Source organism: Chiloscyllium plagiosum, chromosome 3, assembly GCF_004010195.1.
Source record: "Chiloscyllium plagiosum isolate BGI_BamShark_2017 chromosome 3, ASM401019v2, whole genome shotgun sequence".
In the NCBI taxonomy this organism is placed as follows: Eukaryota; Metazoa; Chordata; class Chondrichthyes; order Orectolobiformes; family Hemiscylliidae; genus Chiloscyllium; species Chiloscyllium plagiosum.
In genome coordinates, this window is record NC_057712.1 from 102,986,831 (window position 1) to 103,007,777 (window position 20,947).

General features: G+C 41.4%; 1 protein-coding gene across 9 annotated transcripts in view; it reads right to left on the bottom strand.

The window, feature by feature from the left end:
- Positions 1 to 3,781: 3,781 nt before the first annotated feature.
- Positions 3,782 to 20,947, bottom strand: part of LOC122548400 (melanocortin-2 receptor accessory protein 2-like) — a 41,211-nt gene continuing 24,045 nt past the window's right edge. For 4 of the 9 annotated variants that reach the window (XM_043686993.1, XM_043686992.1, XM_043686990.1 and 1 more), the window contains 3 exons: positions 15,881 to 15,980; positions 9,647 to 9,757; positions 7,264 to 8,563 (listed from right to left, as the gene is read on the bottom strand). In XM_043686993.1, coding sequence (XP_043542928.1) covers positions 8,164 to 8,563; positions 9,647 to 9,757; positions 15,881 to 15,980 — 611 coding nt within the window. In that variant the 3' untranslated portion in view covers positions 7,264 to 8,163. Of the gene's footprint in view, positions 4,066 to 7,263; positions 8,564 to 9,646; positions 9,758 to 15,880; positions 15,981 to 20,947 lie in introns of those variants that run through there. The other 5 variants (XM_043686998.1, XM_043686997.1, XM_043686999.1 and 2 more) reach the window with 4 other exon arrangements.

The window sequence follows — 20,947 nt, forward strand, 5'->3', positions numbered from 1 at the left end:
ATAGTTTCACATAACCTAATATTGTGTATAATCCCCCAGTCACAGATGCAGGGAGATGAATGGTGGGTGAAGGAACTTCATTAAGCCAGAGTCCAAAATTCACAATTTCACTGGTATGTCTGTAAAAAGCAATCTTTGAAAAACAAATAATTTCTCCAACCTTAAAAAGAGTATTAATCTTCCTGACTGCAGGTGTCCAGAAGCCTTTCTGTATCTCATTAAAAGCACAAATTGCCAGAATTAAATGGTCCCTCCAAACTAAGTTCTACCCATTTAGAAAATAGTTGCCTTCAGATACCCATCTGAGTATTAGAGCTGCATACCTGTGAGGTTGACTTCCAGGACTTTGGAGTTAATTTGTACAACTTTGTCATACTGATTAGGCTTTAAACAAAGCTTAATTACAGAGTTGCAGCAAAAAGTCTTCAAGTGGAAAAAAATCAGAGCAGCACGGTAGCTCAGTGGTTAGCACTGCTGCCTCATAGGGTCAGGGACCTGTGTTTGATTCCAGCCTCAGGTGACTGTCTGTATGGAGTTTGCATATTCTTCCCATGTTTGCGTAGGTTTCCTCCCACAATCCAAAGATGTGCAAGTTAGGTGAATTGGCCATGTTAAATTGCCCATAGTGTTCAGGGATGTGTAGGTGAGGTGCATTAGATAGGGGTAAATGTAGGATAAAAGGGTAGGGGAATGGGTCTGGGCGGGTTACTCTTTGTCGGTGGAAGGAAGGGTCGGTGTGGACTTGTTGGGCCAAAGGACCTGTTTCCACACTAGGGATTCTATGAATCTTCTATGAAGAGGGTGCATGTGGGCTGGATGCAGTTTGGAGCACAGAGGAAGGAGAGTGAGGGGAAAGAAGAAATACTGGCTGGCAAGGGCCAGTGGAGCTTGCACAATTTTTCTGTGTCTGCATGGGTTTCCTCCCAAGGTCCAAAGATATGTAGGCTAGGTGGGTTAACCATGGGAAATGTGGGGTTACAGGGACAGCGTTGGGGGTTGGGGTTGGGTGGGATGCTCTTTGGAAGTTTGGTATAGACTCAAATGGCCTGCTTCCACACAGTAGGGATTCTATGATTCTAAGGGTGGGGACACTGCTTGTCCAAGGGTGGAAGATTAGACATGACAACATATTTGTGTCCGGTCCTGTTCACCCAGTGAGCTGGCTGGTGAGGGTGTAATCACTGCTGTGGGAAGTTTGAGGGTATGTCTGTTGATACCATGCACCAGAGGGAAATAGTCAGTTCTGGGGCTGGGAGTTGCATGGTCATGGGTGGGAATTGTAGGATCTGCAGGAGGTCGAGTGGTCGTGAAAAGTGAGAGTGATATTGTGTGCTTATGATATTTCCCATAAGAAAATGAGCTGTGCATTTTGTAGTATTAAAGAATACAGCAGACTTATTACAACCAGTGTATACATACATTGCATTCACAGGCACATCAATGTCTGGACTAACATTACACTATGAAATTGCAAGAGGAGCATACATCTCTTAGTATGTCATGCATCAAATGATCCTGAGGTAAGAAGAAGTCTGAGACATATATACACTCTGGTCACAAACTTATGATGCAGTGATTATATTATTTGCATGTCTTTTATAGTTTAGGATGGTCTCTCAAGTTTTATTTTTGACTGGTTTTAAGTTCAATGCAGGAATTAATCATTTAAAAAATGATAATTCTCCAATAAATATTCCTAAGGTGATGATTTAAAATGATGCACTGCAGAAATGGTACAGATTATACTTTTCTTAATCTCATTTCCTCTCATTTGCAATCTTCCCACATACACAAGAATTACTAAACAAAACATGAAACATCTGACATACTGTGGCTCTCACAGTCAGTATATCTTTACAGCCAAGATTGGCATAGGTAACCTCAAAATTGGGACTTCAGTAATTAATGATCCTTAATGTACACCCAGTCGGTCTGCACCATTGCACACTGCCCCCAAAGTGGCTACTTGGGGACTGAGACTGTCACACATCTTCTGGAATGTGCCTTTTCAAAGGAACTCTGTAGAATCTTTGTCAAGATTCATCACACGCAGCTCTGTGATGTAGGACTCCTGCAATCCATGGTTTGTTCCCTGGGGTGCACACTTCGACAAACATCAACTCAGTGAAAGTCGCGCTTAGGTCTGCCCAAAACTACTTGTTCTTCCAGAAAAGGAGTTGCTCCTTTTATAGAGTTGCAGACTACCCATTTCAAGCTCAAGGACTATGTGCTGAGGGATGCACTAAAGCATGCGATGCCACCGCTGAGGCGCAGTGGGGAAAGACCAGTATCTGAAGTCTTCCTGGTAAAGGTAAATGGGGGACGGTTCAGTTATTGGACCCTCCTAGTGCCTCAAATATATGTAAATATTGGTAAGAGTGTTGGATAGAGTTAAAGTCCAATGTCTGTTTTGTTTTTGATGTACAACAGTACAGAACCAATCTGCATTTCTGACAGTGTGTATATACAAAGATTTTTTTTTTAATGAATACAGTGTAGAAAAAGAAAGAGGAGGAAATCCAACATAAGCATGGATGGGCTTGGCGAAGATGGTCATAAACAAGTCTAGGCTGTGGAAAGTTGAAATGGTGTCTCAGCCTGCCCTTTCTCCACAGTTGTATTTGTACTTGGTGTTCTTGGACAGGGTGCATGTGGTGAACACTGGTACACTCTGACCATTCAGTACTGCTGGGGTTGAAGTGCATACATAATTTCCAAAGTAATTTCTTAATCTGGATTTTGTTGATTTAAATTTTAAACCTTTAATTTTGTTGCAGTGCTCCTTTAAGGGGCTAGCACATTACAATTTGATTTAATTTGATTTAATTTAATTTGGTTTAATTTAATTGGATTTGACTGATTTTAAAAGAGCTAAACAAGGATGGGTTCTGTGGAAATGGGGAGAGGTTAATTTTGATTCTTACAGCAAACACAAACCAGTCTACATTCTCCTGAGGAGTGCTGAGTTGCAGGCTTTGGCAAAAAGGTAACACTAGAAGTGTGAGGAGATTTTTTTAATATATTGGTGGAATTAATAGATGGAAGTTCAAAGTGACTGGAAGGTCAGCTTATAGGCCATGAGCCTAGATGCTGCAGACTCATGATAAGCTGAGTTCCACTCACAAAAAATTAATATAGATTCAGAAATTATGACAATACATGCTGACAATATCCCAAAAAGGCATGGAACCACAGCACAGTGTGGGCTGGTGCTGTCTCATGATATCTTAAATAGGGATGCAACCATGGGGGAGGAAGAGGTTAATTCCTTAACCAGCCCATATGCCAGAGAGGAACAGTCTTCAAACTCCAGCCTCGACTTTCCCAGCTGGATGTTTGTGTCGGGCATTTGGAAGTTGGGTGGTTCCTTGGTAGGTCTATTATAGCAAGGCAGTGCCTCTTGGACCCTATGGATATGACAATTTGAAATTATTCTGCTGCAAGAATAGACATCTCAATAATGTGCCTGAGAATGGTTTGCCTGGCTCTGGAGACCCTAGCCAGGGGAAAACTCATACCATCTTCCACGCTGCAGCATCAGTACACATTTTGTCATTACTCCCAGATTATATCCGTGGTGGCTGCAATATAGCAAACCCAGGCCCACTCCCACTCTCACCCCATTCAAAAAAAGGCATTATCCCCCTGTATCGGTTTTGTGAGACCTGTGTGTAATTACCAAACAGTAGATCATCCTTCTCTAAGTAATGTGAACAACATGAGCCACACACTTTACTGATGAAAAGACAACAAATGGTGTATCAATAGAAGACCCGTTTTTTTATTCTGGTGGAAGAAAATAGACCATTCCTTGACTTCAGTCAACCATGTCAGCACCAAGTGTGTTAATGCACTGAATCTACAGGAAACTCATGCAGTATCCATCAAGCTACATTTAAGTAATGCACACACATACATTGAATGAACACTTGTGCCACCATATGCCTTTGAGTGGTTTCCTTTCTTTGCCCACTCCATGCTGCTGCCAATTATAGCCTAGGAACTTTGAGTATCCTCTGGATGCTCCTCACTTGACCTTCTGAAGGCATTTGTAGCTGCCCTTACCTGGATTGGAGGAGAGAGAATTAGTTGCTGAATGTACACAGCTCCTTCTCTAAACAATGTCCCAGACACTCGGCATATCTGGGTGCAGTAGCTGAGTGGTAGTATCCTCCCTGACCTTCGGAGACAGTCCTATCCATCCACCTGCACAAGCACAGTCCTGGTCCTTGCCCAACAGCTCTGTAGCCTCCCCTCAAATGGGCTGAGGATTCAAATATTTGGGACCCTCTCTGCCAGTCTGAATCTGCTCCGTCTCCTGGTTTTAGAACATAAGAACGAGGAGCAGGAACAGGTAATTTAGCCCCTCGAGCCCACTCTGTCATTTGACTCGATCATGGCTGATCTCATTTTGGCTTCAACTCCACTTTCCTGCCCACTCTCCATAATCTTTCAACCTATTATTAATTAAAAATCTGACTGTCTCCTCATTGAATTTACTCAAAGTTCAAGCATCCGCTGCACTATGGGTAGTGAATTCCACAGATTCATTTCCCTTTGAGAGAAGCTATTTCTCCACATCTGTGCTTTCAACCAAATACCTTTTTGTAAAACTGTGACCTTTCATTTTGGTTGATCCTTTCCTACAGAAAGAGAAAGAGAAGGAACAAGTGCGTTGGCAATGGATGACCGGGCACTTCATGAGTATGCCAGGTCCTGAGTCCTTCTCAGTAATGCGAATGAGCACTGTCCAGGAAACTGGGAGAATATTGACAGCAAGAGGTGGCTGTCACCCATTCAGATCACATCACCCAGGTGTTACTGAATCTTACACATCATCTTCCTATTGGACATCCCACTGCACTGGCACAATCAGACTGAATGATGCCCCACAAGGGTCAATTTGTAGTGAGTGGACAGTGACACTTACTTTAAGATTCTTGGGATATCCTTCACACTCTTCCTGCACTGCATCCAGGTTCATTTGTGAAGCATTGCAACATTGGTTCAAGTCACCTTGATCAGACTGGAGGGCCTCTTGCTGCCTATAGTGGAGAAGAGCGCCTCCTGCTCTTGAGGATGACCAGGAGCACAGTGTCTAGGGAAGCCTTACTGAGCCATGGGACCAGATTCAGTTTACTGTGAAATATCTCCAAAGGGAGTTGACCAAGGTGACAATGTGGGCTGGAAGTTCAGATTCACTTTGTACGTGTGCAATTATGTATGTACATGAGCAGCGAGCTGAAAACCGCAACTGTCCCCAAATGGAAGTGACACCTGAAGCCAAGCCCACTGCTAGACTTTAACACAACAATGGAAGATTCTACCCAATCTCTAACTTAATGATGATGCCAGGAACTTAAAGCAATTTGGGTACAGTTTCCACAGCCTCTTTAACATGCTTTAAGAAAAATAATAATGCCAATAAAAATAACATAACAATATAATAATAACAATGAATTTGCTACCCCAATTTAAAACTGACTCCCAAGAACTTGAAAGAAACCCCAATCAAACCCTTGTTTAAAATGTAGGTTCTACATACGGTTCAACTAATTTCAGTGACTAAGCAGGTCATCTTAAATCTGTTTCTGGACTGAAAACTTCAAGGGCCATTTATTGTAAAAAAAAATTCATCAGTCATTAAATAAGAATTATTACTATATTTCACAAGAAAAAAAGTGTTCATAACCTCAAAAGTATACAGACAAACAATTTTAATTTGAAAAACACGGCCACTTTATATGTAAGACATAATGACTATTCATTCTGTTTAAATACAAATTCCCTTCCTCAGGAAATAAAAGTACAGAAATGCCTTTTAACAATAAAAATATCAATGAAAGATAGCATTAAACAATTGACTGAATTACATCACATGAGAGTCCAAAACAGCTAGACTTAGACGTGTTTCAGAAAACTGCAATTGGGTGCTGCAGACTATTCGCAGATCACACTGAAGTCCTTGAAACATTGAAGCAAGATGGAAAGAGATGCAGTTTATTTTGCGAAGGTCCCTTTAAAGTACATTAACTTAATGAAGTGAAGTGGTTGGAGATGCTTTTCAGAATTGTGATAAGTTTCTATATAAAGGCATGCTCTTGCTCTCTAAGTGGTGGCCGAAATCAAAAAGAAGAAAATGAAAGGTAAGAGAATAATTAAACTCACCTGGGGACAATAGAAATACATCCTTTCAGTCCCACAACTGCAATGGGAGGCATAAAAAATGATTTTTAAATTCACTCATGGGACATGGGTATCACTGGCTGGCTGGCTAGCATTTAGTACCCACCCCTAGTAGCCATGAGGATAAGCAGAGAAGAGTAAACATTTGAAATGGTTACTCATTCCAAATATTCACAAAAGGAGTCATTCTCATTCCAAAAAATAAAACAACCTGAGTATAATCTGTGACTTTGATTAGAGGCTCAAAGAGGCTAAAAAAAAAACTGGGGATGTGGGATAAAAGCATAACTGCTACTTCAATACCAGTGCTGAATTGAATTTATTGTCACGTGTACCGAGGCACAGTGAAAAGCTTTGTCTTGTGAACAATACAGGCAGATCACAGAGTCAAGTAGCATCGATAAGTAAATAATAGGTAAACAGTAAATAGGTAAATAGTGGCAAAAACAAAAACACAGGTACAAGTGAATGTTAAGAGTTTGAGAGTCCATTCAGTATTCTAACAACAGTAGGGTAAAACTGTTTCAAAACTGGCTGGTGAGTGTTCAGGCTTCCATACCTTCTCCCCGATGGTAGAGGTTATAGAAAAACATTGCCAGGGTGGAATGGATCTTTGAGAATGTTGGCAACCTTCCCTTGACAGTGGCCTGGTAGATTCTATAGATGGGAGGTTGGCCTTTGTGATTGTCCGGGCCAAATTCACCGCTCTCTGTAACCACCCCAATCATGAATGGTACAGTTGCCATACCAGGTAGTGGCACATCCAGACAGAATGCTCTCGATGGCACACCTATAAAAGTTGGCAAGGGTATTCACCATCATGCCAAATTTCCTCAGCTGCCTGAGGAAGAAGAGACATTGTTGGGCCTTCGTAACCAGTGCGTCTACATGAAGAGTCCAAGAAAGCTTGTTGTGTATGACCACTCCCAGGAGCTTAATACTCTTCACTCATTCCACCTCTGTGCTGTTAATGTGTAGGGGGGGCATGAGTAACATCCCGCCAAAAGTCAATAATGAGTTCCCTAGTTTTGCCAGCATTGAGAGCTATGTTGTTCTCAGTGCACCATTTTTCCAGGTCTTCCACCTCCCAGCTGTAGTCTGTTTCGTCGCCATCTGAGATTCAACTGACTATGGTGGTGTCATCAGCGAACTTGGCATTAGTCTAGTGTTTGGCGATACAGTCATGGGTACACAATGAATACAGTGGGAGCTGAGTACAGTAGGGAGCTGAGTACGCACCCTGGGGGGCTCCAGTGTTGAGTGTTAGTGATGATGAAATATTGTCCCCAAACTTCACTGATTGTGGCCTGTGGGTCAGTTGCAGAGAGTGGGGCTTAGTCTGAGATCATTAAGTTTAGTAATTAGTATCAGTAAAATGCTTCCTACATAGCTGTAAGTGTTGTCATTCTATGATGAGTCTTCTACAGATGAGAAGGACATTCTAGAGATGGCCTTTGTTTGAATTGAGTATTAGAACAATTGTGAGGCGCTGCCAAAAAATATAATAAAAGGATACGATTGGAAACTATCGGCTGAAATTAATGATTGTGACGTGGAGCTATTGGTAACCTTCGTATCTGGTAGCCCTAGGAGTTTACCTGCTGGCAACAATATTCACAGGGCCTCCAGGCAAAAGGATCCAGCCTTCAAGCACTGCCATTCAGACCCAATTCAGACCCTACTAGAAGTGATGCCCAATGATGGCACTGCAGGAGGTCCAGAGTGAAGACCAGGTTCAGTGGTGTTCCTATCAGGGATAGCCCCCAAAGGCCAATTTTGACCATTTCTACCTAATTTATTCAGGGATACTTGGGAAGGTGAGAGACTGTCCACCAGGCACCATCACAAGCCTATATGAAAGCAATACTGAAAAAATTCAAAATAAGTATTTATATTTCAATAATTAGGTTAGTTCCGATTGATGATTGCTATTTTTGATCGCAAGTGAACTTGCCTCCAGTTTGTGTTCATCAAGAACTAGTCAGAAATGTGATGTATTTCCTGCAATCTATCTGACTTATTTTCAAGAACGATTGGCTGCTCACACATCAGTAGATCGTCTTCTGTCAGGGAGGAGCTTTGATCAATGCTCACAAAATTTGGAAGGTTGAACTTACTCGGACAGAACATGGGATCATCTGAATCGTCACTTCTATCCCCTCTTTCTCGTGGGGTAAGATCACTGTTCCCTGGTCCAGGCACTTTGTTTACAAATTGTTGCCTTTCCATTTGTATAACCTCATTAACATAGTAATGAAAGAGAGACCTGGATTCTTCATTTTCCGGACGGGAAAAGGCTTTATCTGATCTGGACATGATATAATTGATAGCAAAGCTGTTTGTTCTGCGTTGTTTTGTAGAAAGGTCCACATTCCTGCTGAAAAAGATCACACTTTTAGAACGAATGTTTCTCAGAAAACTTTTAACAACAACTTGCATGGTGCTGCTAATGTAACAAAAAACACCCAGAGGCAGGTAGCTGGAGCACTGTGAAACAAAATATAAAACCAAGAAATATTGGACAAATTAGGTCAGATGAACATAAGCTTGGTTGAGGAGGCATATTTTAAGGAGAAAAATTACTTCGAGAGGTGTCAGAACAGAGCACAGGGCCTTAGCACAGCTACCAATGGGGAAACAAATAAAATCAGGGATGCTCTTGAGGCCAGAATTATAGCAGCACAAATATCTCTGAGGGTTGTGATGTTAGAGGAGATTACAGGCAAAGGAAGAGGGGTGGCCACAAAGGGAATTAAAACATATAAGAGAATTTTGAAATCAAGAGGTTACACAGAGCCACAGTAACTCTCAGTAGATGGGGAGGGGTGAATGTGATTGCAGGTTAAGATAGGCAGTAAGGTTTTAGATGATCCAAAGTTTTTGGCAAGTAGAATGTGGGAGATCAGCCAGCAGTGCTTTGAAATAGAGGCTCTGAAGTGGTCTCTCTGATCAGCCCCAATACCTTCTTACCTGGGCTCTAGAGCCTGGTTGGTCCTTGCACTGAGCCTCCTCCAGTGTCAGGGTGACCACTGCTCCCAATGGAACTGCCACATCTAAAGAGCTGCTGGCCAGCTAATGGCAATGCAGCTAAAAGTAAGGGTTCAGCAGAAGATATGCTAAGACAGGGACAAAGTCAGTCAATGTCAATGAGATAAAAATAGGCAATTAGTAACAGCTCCAGTCGGTGGTTAAAATTTGTTCTCGGGGTTAAATGTGATGCGAGGTTGTGATTTAATCTCAAGACACTTTTCAGGGACGGGGTGGGGATATAGTCAATAGCTCATGAACAGATTTTTGAACAAAGCAGAAACAACATCTTATCAGATTCCTTACATTACATCTAATGCAGGACCAAGTGAAATTTCCTTTAATTGAACACAGAGAAGACTGAGGAAGGTTTACACTTTGACACAGTTCTGTGGGGTGCTGATTGTGATTTTGCTAAGAGTTATTTTAGTACCTGGAGTGGGGAGGAAATCTGACTGGATGATTTAAACATGGTATCCTGGGTAGGATGGTGTAAGATTTTCCTGTGTCTGCATGGGATTCCTCCAGGTGCTCTGGTTTCCTCCTACAATCCAAAGATGTGCAGGTTAGGTGGATTAGCCACAGTAAATATAGGGTTATGGAGATAGGATGTTGAGGTGGGTCTGGATGGAAGGCTCTTCAGAGGGTTAGTGCAGAACTCAAAGGGCTGAATGGCCTCTATTTTCACTGTATGGATTCTATGGTTCTAAGCTTGGAAGACCATAACACAGTGAAGGATATTTAAGGGGAAAGCTGAGATTGGGATGAAATGAACTAAAGAAAATTTACTAGGCATTCCTAAGAATTATTGATTGAAATCTCAGTTAGCTATCTGTCCATGTACTGGCAGTGGAAATTACACAGAGCGAGTAGTTCGTTCAAAAGAGAACTAAGTAAATCTATCATGCAGTTGTGACCAAGCTGAGTGCAACTAACTATATCAATGGAGGCAATTTCCACTTGCAACAGCTTTTCTCTGCTAGATAACTAACTGGTATGTCATTTTATCCATCATTCCAATGGATAGAAACGTTTCATGTAATAGCAAATTTGGTCAGTCATACAGTTTAGATGCATAGGCTTTCAAACAAATCGCCCTGTCTTGAGGAAACACTGACTACACAAAGAGAGAATCCACCATATATATTTTTATAACAAGCATGTCATGACATGTAATTATGCAAATAAATTGATTTGAGTAGCTTTAATTAAATCCAAAAGATTTATTTAGTTCTCTTTTGAACGAACTGCTTGCTGTGTGTAATTTCCACTGCCTGTAATTGAATAGATGGCTAAGTGGGATTTCAGTCAGTCAATGATTCTTAGGAATGCCTAGTGAAGTTTCTTTAGTACATCCCATCCTAATCTCCCTTTCCTCTTAAAAATCCTTCACTGTGTTATAGTTTCACAAACTTAGAATCATAGAATCCCTACAGTGAAAACAGAGGCCATTCGGCCCTTTGAGTTCTGATAATCATTACCCAGTTAAAGCATCGCTAACTTAATTCAACAATATTTTCCAGCTTTGAAGAGGAAAGTGGCTATTCTTGGTGTCCTTCCATTGTTGCAATAATTAAAGTTTTGAGATAAGCTTATTTATGTAGCGGAACAGCCACTTATATTTATGTAGAGCCCTTAAAATAATATGTGAAAAGTGCCTCAAAGAACCTCATCATTATTGGACAAAGAATGGACACCAAGCCATGGAAATAACTTTTCGAACAGATGGTGAAAAGCTTAGTCATAGGCTTTAGTAGCATCTTAGAGGAAGGGACGAAGGCAGTGGCGCAGAGAGATTTAGGGAAAAGTGAAGAGCTTATGGCCTCAGCCACTGTAGATTTAAGTAGCAATGGTGGAGCAAAAACAGCCAAGGCTGCAAAAGTGGCCAAAATTGGAAAAGCACTCAGGCAAAAGGCTGTAGGAGCTAATCAAGATAACGAAGGTCAAGATCATGCAGAATTGGAGAATTTTAAAAATTCAGACTGGCATTTTTGCTTCAGAGTTGTGCAGCAACCTCTCCCACATTAGAAACAGATTGCACTGGACCCAGTATAGCAGTTGAGGTTATTTCTTTGAATGATTTTAAGGCAAAGACAGAGATAGAACAGTAAAGGAACTAAGGGTTATGGTGAGCAGGTGGGTAAGTGGAGCTGAGTCCATGAAAAGATCAGCCATGATCCTATTGAATGGTGGAGCAGGCTTAATGGGCCAGATGGCCTACTCCTGCTCCAAGTTCTAATGTTCTTACGTACAGTCTACTGAAAACCAGATATTCATCACCCGTTCTTGTGGTGATATATCGCAGTTACAAGACAGCATCCAAACATGCCAGTAGTTCCCTGTATCAGGAAAGCTACTATGGTTAAAGAGCCTTTAGGCTAGATGCTACTCCTTATCCTTTCACTGAAGAAGCCAAAACATCCAGTGAGAGATGCCAAAGGCACATTGCACCTCCTCACTTCCCCTTCCTTCAAAAGAACATTCTTCAACAGATACCTGACAAAAATTGACACGTAAATGAAATTAAATTAAATTCATCTCACAATTTGTTCTTTTCAGGACTAAGTACAGAGGTGGGAATATTAGTTGTTCACTACCACTCTACTAAAGCGAGCAAGAAAACTCAAGCTCTCACCCTCCAATTAGCTTTTCAAGAGCTGAGTAGTGAGCTTTGGCAAGTTTTTCAGCCAATCACAAGCATCAACATTGGTGTTCCAGATTGCCAGCCAATCAGAGGCTGGCAGTTTAAAGACTATTGGCTGAGGTCTACTCTTCAAGAGATCCAATAGCAAGAAGGTCAGTATTTCTTTTCTTCTCATGGGTTGGGGGGTAGTCGTGAGAAGAGGTGGGGCGTGGAGATAGCTTTAAAAGCTGGCAAGCAAATCACCCTGGTTACCCAGTCACCTTTCTCACCTGCCAAGAAGGCAGATAACGAGGGAGGTGGCAAGGTGAGGCCCTTAAGTGACTATTAGTTGACCACTTTAGGATCTTAATTAGTGGTGAGTTGAGAAACCTCCCAATGGACCTTCCTGCCAGAAATGAATCAGCAAGTTGGGAACAAATCTTTCTCCAGGGCCAATTATCCCCATCATTTCCTCTTTTCACCACCTCTTCCGACACACCCACTTCCACCCTCAGTTTCAATTCTTCCTGAATAGCTCTAACCTGGGCTTCCAAGTGGGGCCCACACTTTGGGTGGTTCGGCCAACATGAACCATCCACTGAGCCGCATCAGGACAAACTTATGTTGAAGTCTACACACAACGGTTTATATCTCATCATGGTGACAGCTTTCATGGTTTCTTTTAAAAGAGAGAAGTGGAAACATTAACATATCCAACAGATATCTGGAAATGAGTTAACACAGCCCAGCTCTGGTACTTCTCGATCCACGACTAAGTTTCCAGCTGTTGCAAAGAAATCATTCTAGCTTTATAGGCAGGGACTGGGGACTCTTTTGTTTAGATTAAACCCTGAAAAGCAATTTTTATCTTCATGCATTGGAAACAAATCTTGTGCAGTGGATTGCCCCTTGGGTTGTATATTTATCAAAGGAATGCTGGGCTCTATAAAAAGAGTGCACAAGCCCAGACAATGAAGGTGAAGACATTTAAAAATAACAGCTGAGTTCAGTTCTCATGACCCCCAAGTGCTTCAAGCAAAGGAAAACGTTGCAAATATAAAATGAAATCAAAACCCCTCGATTTTTTTCTCTCCGAAAACACAATAATGAAAAATGTCATATTTGTTTACTCTTGATAAATCACAGCAACAAATCACTTAGCACAGCGAGATTTCCTTTCATGGTTCAAATGGCAAAATCAGTTTTTAGATGTTGAATACAATAATGTTCTTATTGTACAAGCTGTCACTAATGATGCTCAACTTCAACAGCTTGGTTACTTTGAAAGTCAATTATCAGCATTGAACAGTTGAAGATTACAATCCAGAATTACATAATGGTTTACGTAATCATTTGTGTTTTATCAAAAGCAAGAGTTATCATTGAATTTTACCGTACATGTGATCATCATACTGGTGAAAGAGCTAGCATTCTCTCCTGTTACATCCTTGCCATGTGAACATTTCTTTTTCAAGTATATATAGGAACACTGAAACAGGAGTAGGCTATTTAGTTTTGCAAACCTGCACTGGCATTCAATGAAATCATGGATGATTTAAAAGCAAGGTATAATCCTTAATACCTTTGGTTAATAAATTCTATGCATTATTGATTTAAAATTACCAATTAATCTAGCATCAATGACCGTTTTGTGAAGAGAGTTCCAAACTTCCACCATGTTTTATGTGTAAGGTCTTTCAGAATTCTGCCTCTGAAATGTCTAATTCTAATTTTTAGGTTGTGCCTCTTGGTCCTAGGCACACCAACTAACTGAAAAATGTTTCTCTCTAACTTTGTTGCTTCCCCTTAACATCGTGAGTGCCTTGATCAAATCATCACTTCACTTTATACATTCTCTACCAACAGTCAACCCTTATTTACATTGGTCTTTGAAATTTAACTCCAAGCTCAGGTACCGTCCTGATCTATTCAGCACCCTCTCCAAAGTCGATGGACACATCCTAATGTCCAGTGATCAGAACTGCTCTCAGTAGTCCAAGCATGGTCTAACTAAGGGCTTTTGAAAGCTGATCCATGACATCCACCACTTTCATTTAAGGCTTGGATGGACAGATTGTTGGTCTCTCGGAATCAAGAGGTATGGTGCAATGAGCAGGAAAATGAAGCCTAAGATTACTCATGGTGGAGCAGGCTCAACGTGGGCCATTTGGCCTTCTCTTGCCCCTGTTCCCTGAGTTCTTTTCTTGTGTCTTCCGATGTTCTACATATGAAGGGCAGAATTCCATTCGTATTTTTGATACTGTTTCATGATGTGTGAATGATCTGTGTATCTGAAGCCCAAGTCTTTTTGAACTTAGTGGTTCTAGAATTTCACTGTTTTGAAAATATCCAATTCTATACTTTTTATATCCAAAATGGATGATTTCACACTTTCCAACACTGAACTTTATTTATCACAGTTTACCCTTTACGTAGTCTATTAAAACTGCTTCATAATTTAACACTTCCATCTTATTATCTAATTTATTAGCAAATACAGTAAATATTTGAGGCTTCAATACATTTTACTGGACACACCACTACTCCTGTGCTGTCAAATAAAGTGCCTGTAGATCATCCATATCAGAGTATTATTAGCCTCCCTATTTGTGAACCAGAGGGTCTGGTTTCAAGCTCCACCTGCCCCCAGAGGTGTGTCACATCATGTCTAAGCATGTTAAAAATACAAAAGATTGAAAATATCTACGGAATCATGGCTCCCTGCCTCCTATTGCCCAGGCAGTTTCGTAACCTGAGTAACCTCAATTCCATGGGTTTTAATTTTAGCTCTTGCTTGCAGGAGCTTATTCAAAAGTTTTCTGGGTTTTCAAAAAAAGTGCTGATAGGCATTTTCCTCCATTAGTTGAAACGTGTGGTGCTGGAAAAGCGCAGCAGGCCAGGCAGCATCCGAGGAGCAGGAGAATCGACGTTTTCCTCCATTACTTCAGCTACTTCTATCAAAGGTTCAACCAGCTCCCTTAGACATGAGCTACACTTATCGACTTTCCCTGATCGGCTGAAAATGGTGAAGTTCAACCAACCTTACTTATAGAGTCTAATAATTTCCCGACAATGGATGTAAACTAGACCACTTCTTGGTCTCTCTGTATTTTTTCTTAACTGGCAATGATAATTCAAAGTTTTTCAATTTAAAGGAGCCATTACCAAATTCAGAGAACTTTGGGAGATAGATGTTTGGATGTTTAAAACCTGCAGATGAAAACCATCTGATCCCAGGGATTTGTCATTCTTCAGTATGATTATGCTTTTCTCTGTTACTGATATTTAGCTCAAATTAATGTTAGCGATTTCCTGTTCATGATTTTCAATATTAATTTGCCTTGGAATTTTCAGCATGATGACCCCTTTCTATACTGTTGCTGCATGTGAGGTAATTGTTCAGTACATCCATCAGTTCCTTAATTGACAACATCACCATTATCAGTTTTTAAGAGGCCTGTTGTTCTGCCAACATTTCTATCACCAAAAATAAGTGTAACATTTTTATATTGACTTTCATATCCTTTTTGTACCTTTCCCATTAGCCAGGATTTTGAACTATTTTTTCACTTGTGCAATTTTTCTTTTTACTGTTATAGTATTGCTGACCTTTTCTCAGAGTTATTTTAGAATCTCTTTCCACCAGGCTTCCAGACAATGCATTCCAGATCTTAACAAATCACTGCATAAAATGATTCTCCTTCTCTCTCCTCCAGTACTTTTCCAAGTAACTTAAATCTGTGCCCTTTGATGATTGACCCTTATGCCAGTGGACACTGTTTCTCTTTATTTACTCTATCAAAACCATTTTTAATTCCTGTAAGCATTTTCAATATATACAACTGTAACTATTTCAGGGGTTGCTTCTCTTAATCTGTGTTTTAATGCATGTGCTGTTCAATGACTACATTTTAGTCACTGCAGCAAGGCATTTACCAGTTCCTATTGATTGTAAGGTGTATGTGAGGTAATATTATAAGATACCTCTCATGTTCTTCCCGATACAGCCCTTTATTATAAATTAAATGTAAGAGCCTGACTTACTCTTGATGTGGTGCTCCTGTCTTTGTCAGCAGCGTCAAAACGAAAAACATGAAAATGACAAACACGGCCAAGCCTACCCAAAATCCAATCACAATGGAATCTAAAAAAGAGGATATTGTGTTGAATTGCATAGTACAAAGTTAACACAGTTGGAACATTGGCTTTGAAAGGCAATCAAATAACAAGTAGGCTCACTTACAAACAGTGGGAGTCTATTCAAGGCTGGGATGGACATTTTTAATCAGTAAGGGAATCAAGAGTTAAAGAGAAAAAGCTGGAAAGTTGAACCGACGATTATGTTGAGGATCAGTCATGGTCTCATTGAAAGATGGTGTACACTCAAGTGACTGAATGGCCTACTTATGCTTCTACATCTTATGTGAGTGGTGTAGCTCTGCTCCAACCATTCATGAAGAGGAAATTCTCCCTTCCAAAGTATTGTGCGCTAGCTTTTTCTCAATACTCACTGTGTAGAAAGTGCACAAATCAGATAAAACCAAACAACTTAGATCATCTCAAGCGTAACCTAATTTTTTTAAAGATGTGTTCACAGGGCAGGGGCCTCACTCGGTTAGGCCAGCACTTATTGCCCAAGCTCTTGAGAATCTGGTGGTAGTGAGCTGGTTTCTTGAATCATTATGGCATGGGTTCATCCAGAGCACTGTTAGGAAGGGAGTTCCAATTTTTTTGACCAGTCACAGAGAAGGCCAAGAATTATGTGTTCAAGTCAGAGTTGAGTGGGGCTTGAAGGGGAACTTACAGGTGGTAACAGTCATGAGATTGGCTAGAGGAGTCATGGTGATTTGCTGCAGGGCTTCTTGTAGCTACTGTGTGTCAGAGGTGGGGGGAGTGAATGATTAAAGTGGTGGATTGGGTGCTAATGAGCATATTGCCATGTTCTGGATGGTGTCAAGCTTCTAGAGGATTGGTGGAGTTGTACTCATCCTGACATGTGCCTTGTAGATGGACAACAAGTCTTAGGCAGTTTGGAGGAGAGTTACTTACCACAGAATTTTAGCCTCTGCAGTTACAGTATTTAAATGATTGGCCCAGCTCAGTTTCTTGTCAATTGAAATCCCAAGATGTTGGTAGGGTAGGTAGGGATGGTAATATCATGGAGAGATAGTGAGATTTTCTCTTGTTAGAGATGGCCATTATCTGGCACAGAGGTTACTTAGCACTTACCTGCCCAAACCTGTAAGTTATCCAAGTCTTGCTGCATTGTCTGCTTTAGTATCTGAGGAGTCTAAATGGTGCTGAATATTGCGCAATCAGCAGTGAACATCCCACTGTTGATCTTAAATGGAGGGAAAGTCATTGATGAAGCAGCTGATGAGGTTCCATCAAGGACACTAGCCTGAAGAAATTCTGCAGAGATGCCCTGGAGCTGAGATAATTGACCTCTAATAACCACAACCATCAACCTTGGTGTTAAACATGATTGGCTGGATCACTGAGTTGCAGTGTCCTGCAATGTCCATCCACCAGGAATCTAATGCCACCAGAAGTCAAGAAGACTTTAAACTAAATATAGTCCTCATAACAAATCACTTAAACAGGGAGGTGTTCATGCATTGAATAACAATGGAAATGAATCCACTGTAATTGATATGACCATTTTTGAAGTGGTGGATGAGGGGCTGAAGAGGTGGATTGTCTTGTTCTGAATGGTGTCAAGCTATCACTGAAGTTGCATACATAACAATCAAGGGGAGGGTAATTCATCACACTCCTGACTTGTATCTCATGGACAGAATTTCAGGAATCAGGAGGTGAGCTACTTACTACAGGAATCCTAGCCTCTGATCTGCTTTTTTAGCCATAGTGTCATGGAGCCATAGAGATGTACAGCATGGAAACAGATCCTTCGGTCCAACTTGTCCATATTGACCAGATATTCCAACCCAATCAAGTCTGACCTGCCAGCATCTGGCCCATATCCCTCCAAACCCTTCCTGTTCATATACCCATCCAGATGCTTTTTAAATGTTGCAATTGTACCAGCCTCCACCACTTCCTCGGGCAGTTTGTTCCACATACGCACCACCCTCTGTGTGAAAAGGTTGCCCCTTAGGTCCCTTTTATATCTTTCCCCTCTCATCCTAAACCAATGCCCTCTAACTCTGGAGTCCCCTACCCCAGGGAAAATACTTTGTCTATTTATCCTATCCATGATTTTATAAACCTCTATAAGGTCACCCCTCAGCCTCCGACGCTCCAGGAAAAACAGCCCCAGCCTATTCAGCCTCTGCCTAAAGCTCAAATCCTCCAGTCCTGGCAAAATCCTTGTAAATCTTTTCTGAACCCTTTCAAGTTTCACAACATCTTTCCGATAGGAAGGAGACCAGGATTGCACGCAATATTCCAAAAGTGGCCTAACCAACATCCTGTACAACCATAACATGACCTCCCAACTCCTATACTCAATGCTCTGGATAATAAAGAAAAGGCATACCAAATGCCTTCTTCACTATCCTATCTATCTGCGACTCTACTTTCAATGAGCTATGAACCTGCACTCCTATGAACCTCTCTTTGTTCAGAAAAACTCCCTAGGACCTTACCATTAAGTGTATATGTCCTGCTAAGATTTGCTTTAAAATGCAGCACCTCATATTTATCTAAATTTAACTCCATCTGCCAATCCTCAGCCCATTGGCCCATCTGGTCAAGATTCCGTTGTAATCTGAGGTAAACTTCGCAGTCCACTACATCTCAAATTTTGGTGTCATCTGCAAAATTACTAACTATACATCTTATGCTCAAGTCCAAATCATTTATGTAAATGAAGAGAAATAGTGGACCCAGCACTGATCCTTATGGCACTCCACTGATCACAGACCTCCAGTCTGCAAAGCAACCTTCTACCACCACCACCCCTTCTCCGTCTTCTATCTTTGAGCCAGATCTGTATCCAAATGGCTAGTTCTCCCTGTATTCCATGAGATCTAACCTTGCTAACCAGTCTCCCATGGGGAACCTTGTCGAACGCCTTACTGAAGTCCCTGTAGATCACGTTCAATGCTCTGCCCTCATCAATCCTCTTTGTTACTTTTTCAAAAAAACTCAATCAAATTCATGAAACATGATTTCCCATGCACAAAGCCATGTTGACTATCCCAAATCAGTCCTTGCCTTTCCAAATACATGTAAACCCTGTCCCTCAGGATCCCCTCCAACAACTTGCCCACCACTGACATCAGGCTCATCGGTCTATAGTTCCCTGTCTCTCACCTTTCTTAAATAGCCAACCTCCAGTCTTCTGACATCTCACCTGTGTCTATCAATGATATACATATCTCAGCAAGGGCATAGCAATCACTTCCCTAGCTTCCCAGAGTTCTAGGTTACACCTGAGCAGGTCCTGGGGATTTATCCATCTTTATGCGTTTCAAGACATCCAACACATCCTATTTTCTAATATGGACATTTTTCAAGATGTCACCATCTATTTCCCTACATTCTATATCTTCCATGTCCTTCTCGACAGTGAACACTGATGCAAAATACTTGTTTATGATCTCCTGTGGCTCCACACAAAGGCTGCCTTTCTGATCTTTGAGGGGCCCTATTCACTCCCTAGGTACCGTTTTGTCCTTAATGTATTTATAAAAACTCGTTGGATTCTCCTTTACCCTATTTGCCAAAGCTATCTCATGTCTGCTTTTTGCCCTCCTGATTTCCCTCTTAAGTATACTCCTACTTCCTTTATACTCTTCTCAGGATTTGCACGCTCTATCCTGTCTATACCTGACATATGCTTCCTTTTTTTTCTCAACCAAACCCTCAGTTTCTTTAGTCATCCAGAATTCCCTATACCTACCAGCCTTTCCTTTCACCCTGACAGGAATATACTTTCTCTGGATTCTAGTTATCTCATTTCTGAAGGCTTCCCATTTTTCAGCCATCCCTTTCCCTTTACCTGCGAACATCTGCCCCCAATCAGCTTTTGCAACCTCTTGCCTAATGCCATCAAAATTAGCCTTCTGCCCATTTATAACCTCAACTTTTAGATCTGGTCTATCCTTTCCCATCACTATTTCAAAACTAATTGAATTATGGTCACTGGCCCCAAAGTGCTCCCCCACTAACACCTCAGGTATCTGCCCTGCTTTATTTCTCAAGAATAGGTCAAGTTTTGCACCTTCTCTAGTAGGTACATCCACATACTGAATCAGAAAATTGTCTTGTACACACTTAACAAATTCCTCGCCATCTAAACCCTTAACACAATGGCAGTCCCAGTCTATGTTTGGAAAGTTAAAATCCCCTACTATAACCACCCTATTATTCTTACAAATAACTGAAATCTCCTTACAAGTTTGTTTCTCAATTTCTCTGACGATTAGGGATTCTATAATACAATCCCAATAAGGTGATCATCCCTTTCTTATTTCTCAGTTCCACCCAAATAACTTCACTGACTGTATTTCCAGGAATATCCTCCCTCAGCACAGCTGTAATGTTATTCCTTATCAAACACACCACTTCTCCTCTCTTGCCTCCCTTTCTGTCCTTCCTGTAGTATTTGTATCAGATTAGATTAGATTACTTACAGTGTGGAAACAGGCCCTTCGGCCCAACAAGTCCACACCGCCCCGCCAAAGCGAAACCCACACCATACCCCTACATTTACCCCTTACCTAACACTACGGACAATTTAGCATGGCCAATTCACCTGACCTGCACATCTTTGGACTGTGGGAGGAAACCGGAGCACCCGGAGGAAACCCACGCAGACACGGGGAGAACGTGCAAACTCCACACAGTCAGTCGCCTGAGGCGGGAATTGAACCCGGGTCTCTGGCGCTGTGAGGCAGCAGTGCTAACCACTGTGCCACCGTGCCACCGTGCCGCCCCTGACCGTATCCTGGAACATTAAGCTGCCAGTTCTGCATATTCTTGAGCCATGTTTCTGTAATTGCTATGATATCCCAGTCCCATGTTCCTAATCATGCCCTGAGTTTATCTGCCTTCCCCTGTTAGGCCTCTTGCATTGAATTAAATGCAGTTTAATCTATCAGTCCTACCTTGTTCTCTGCTTTGTCCCTGCCTGCCCTGACTGTT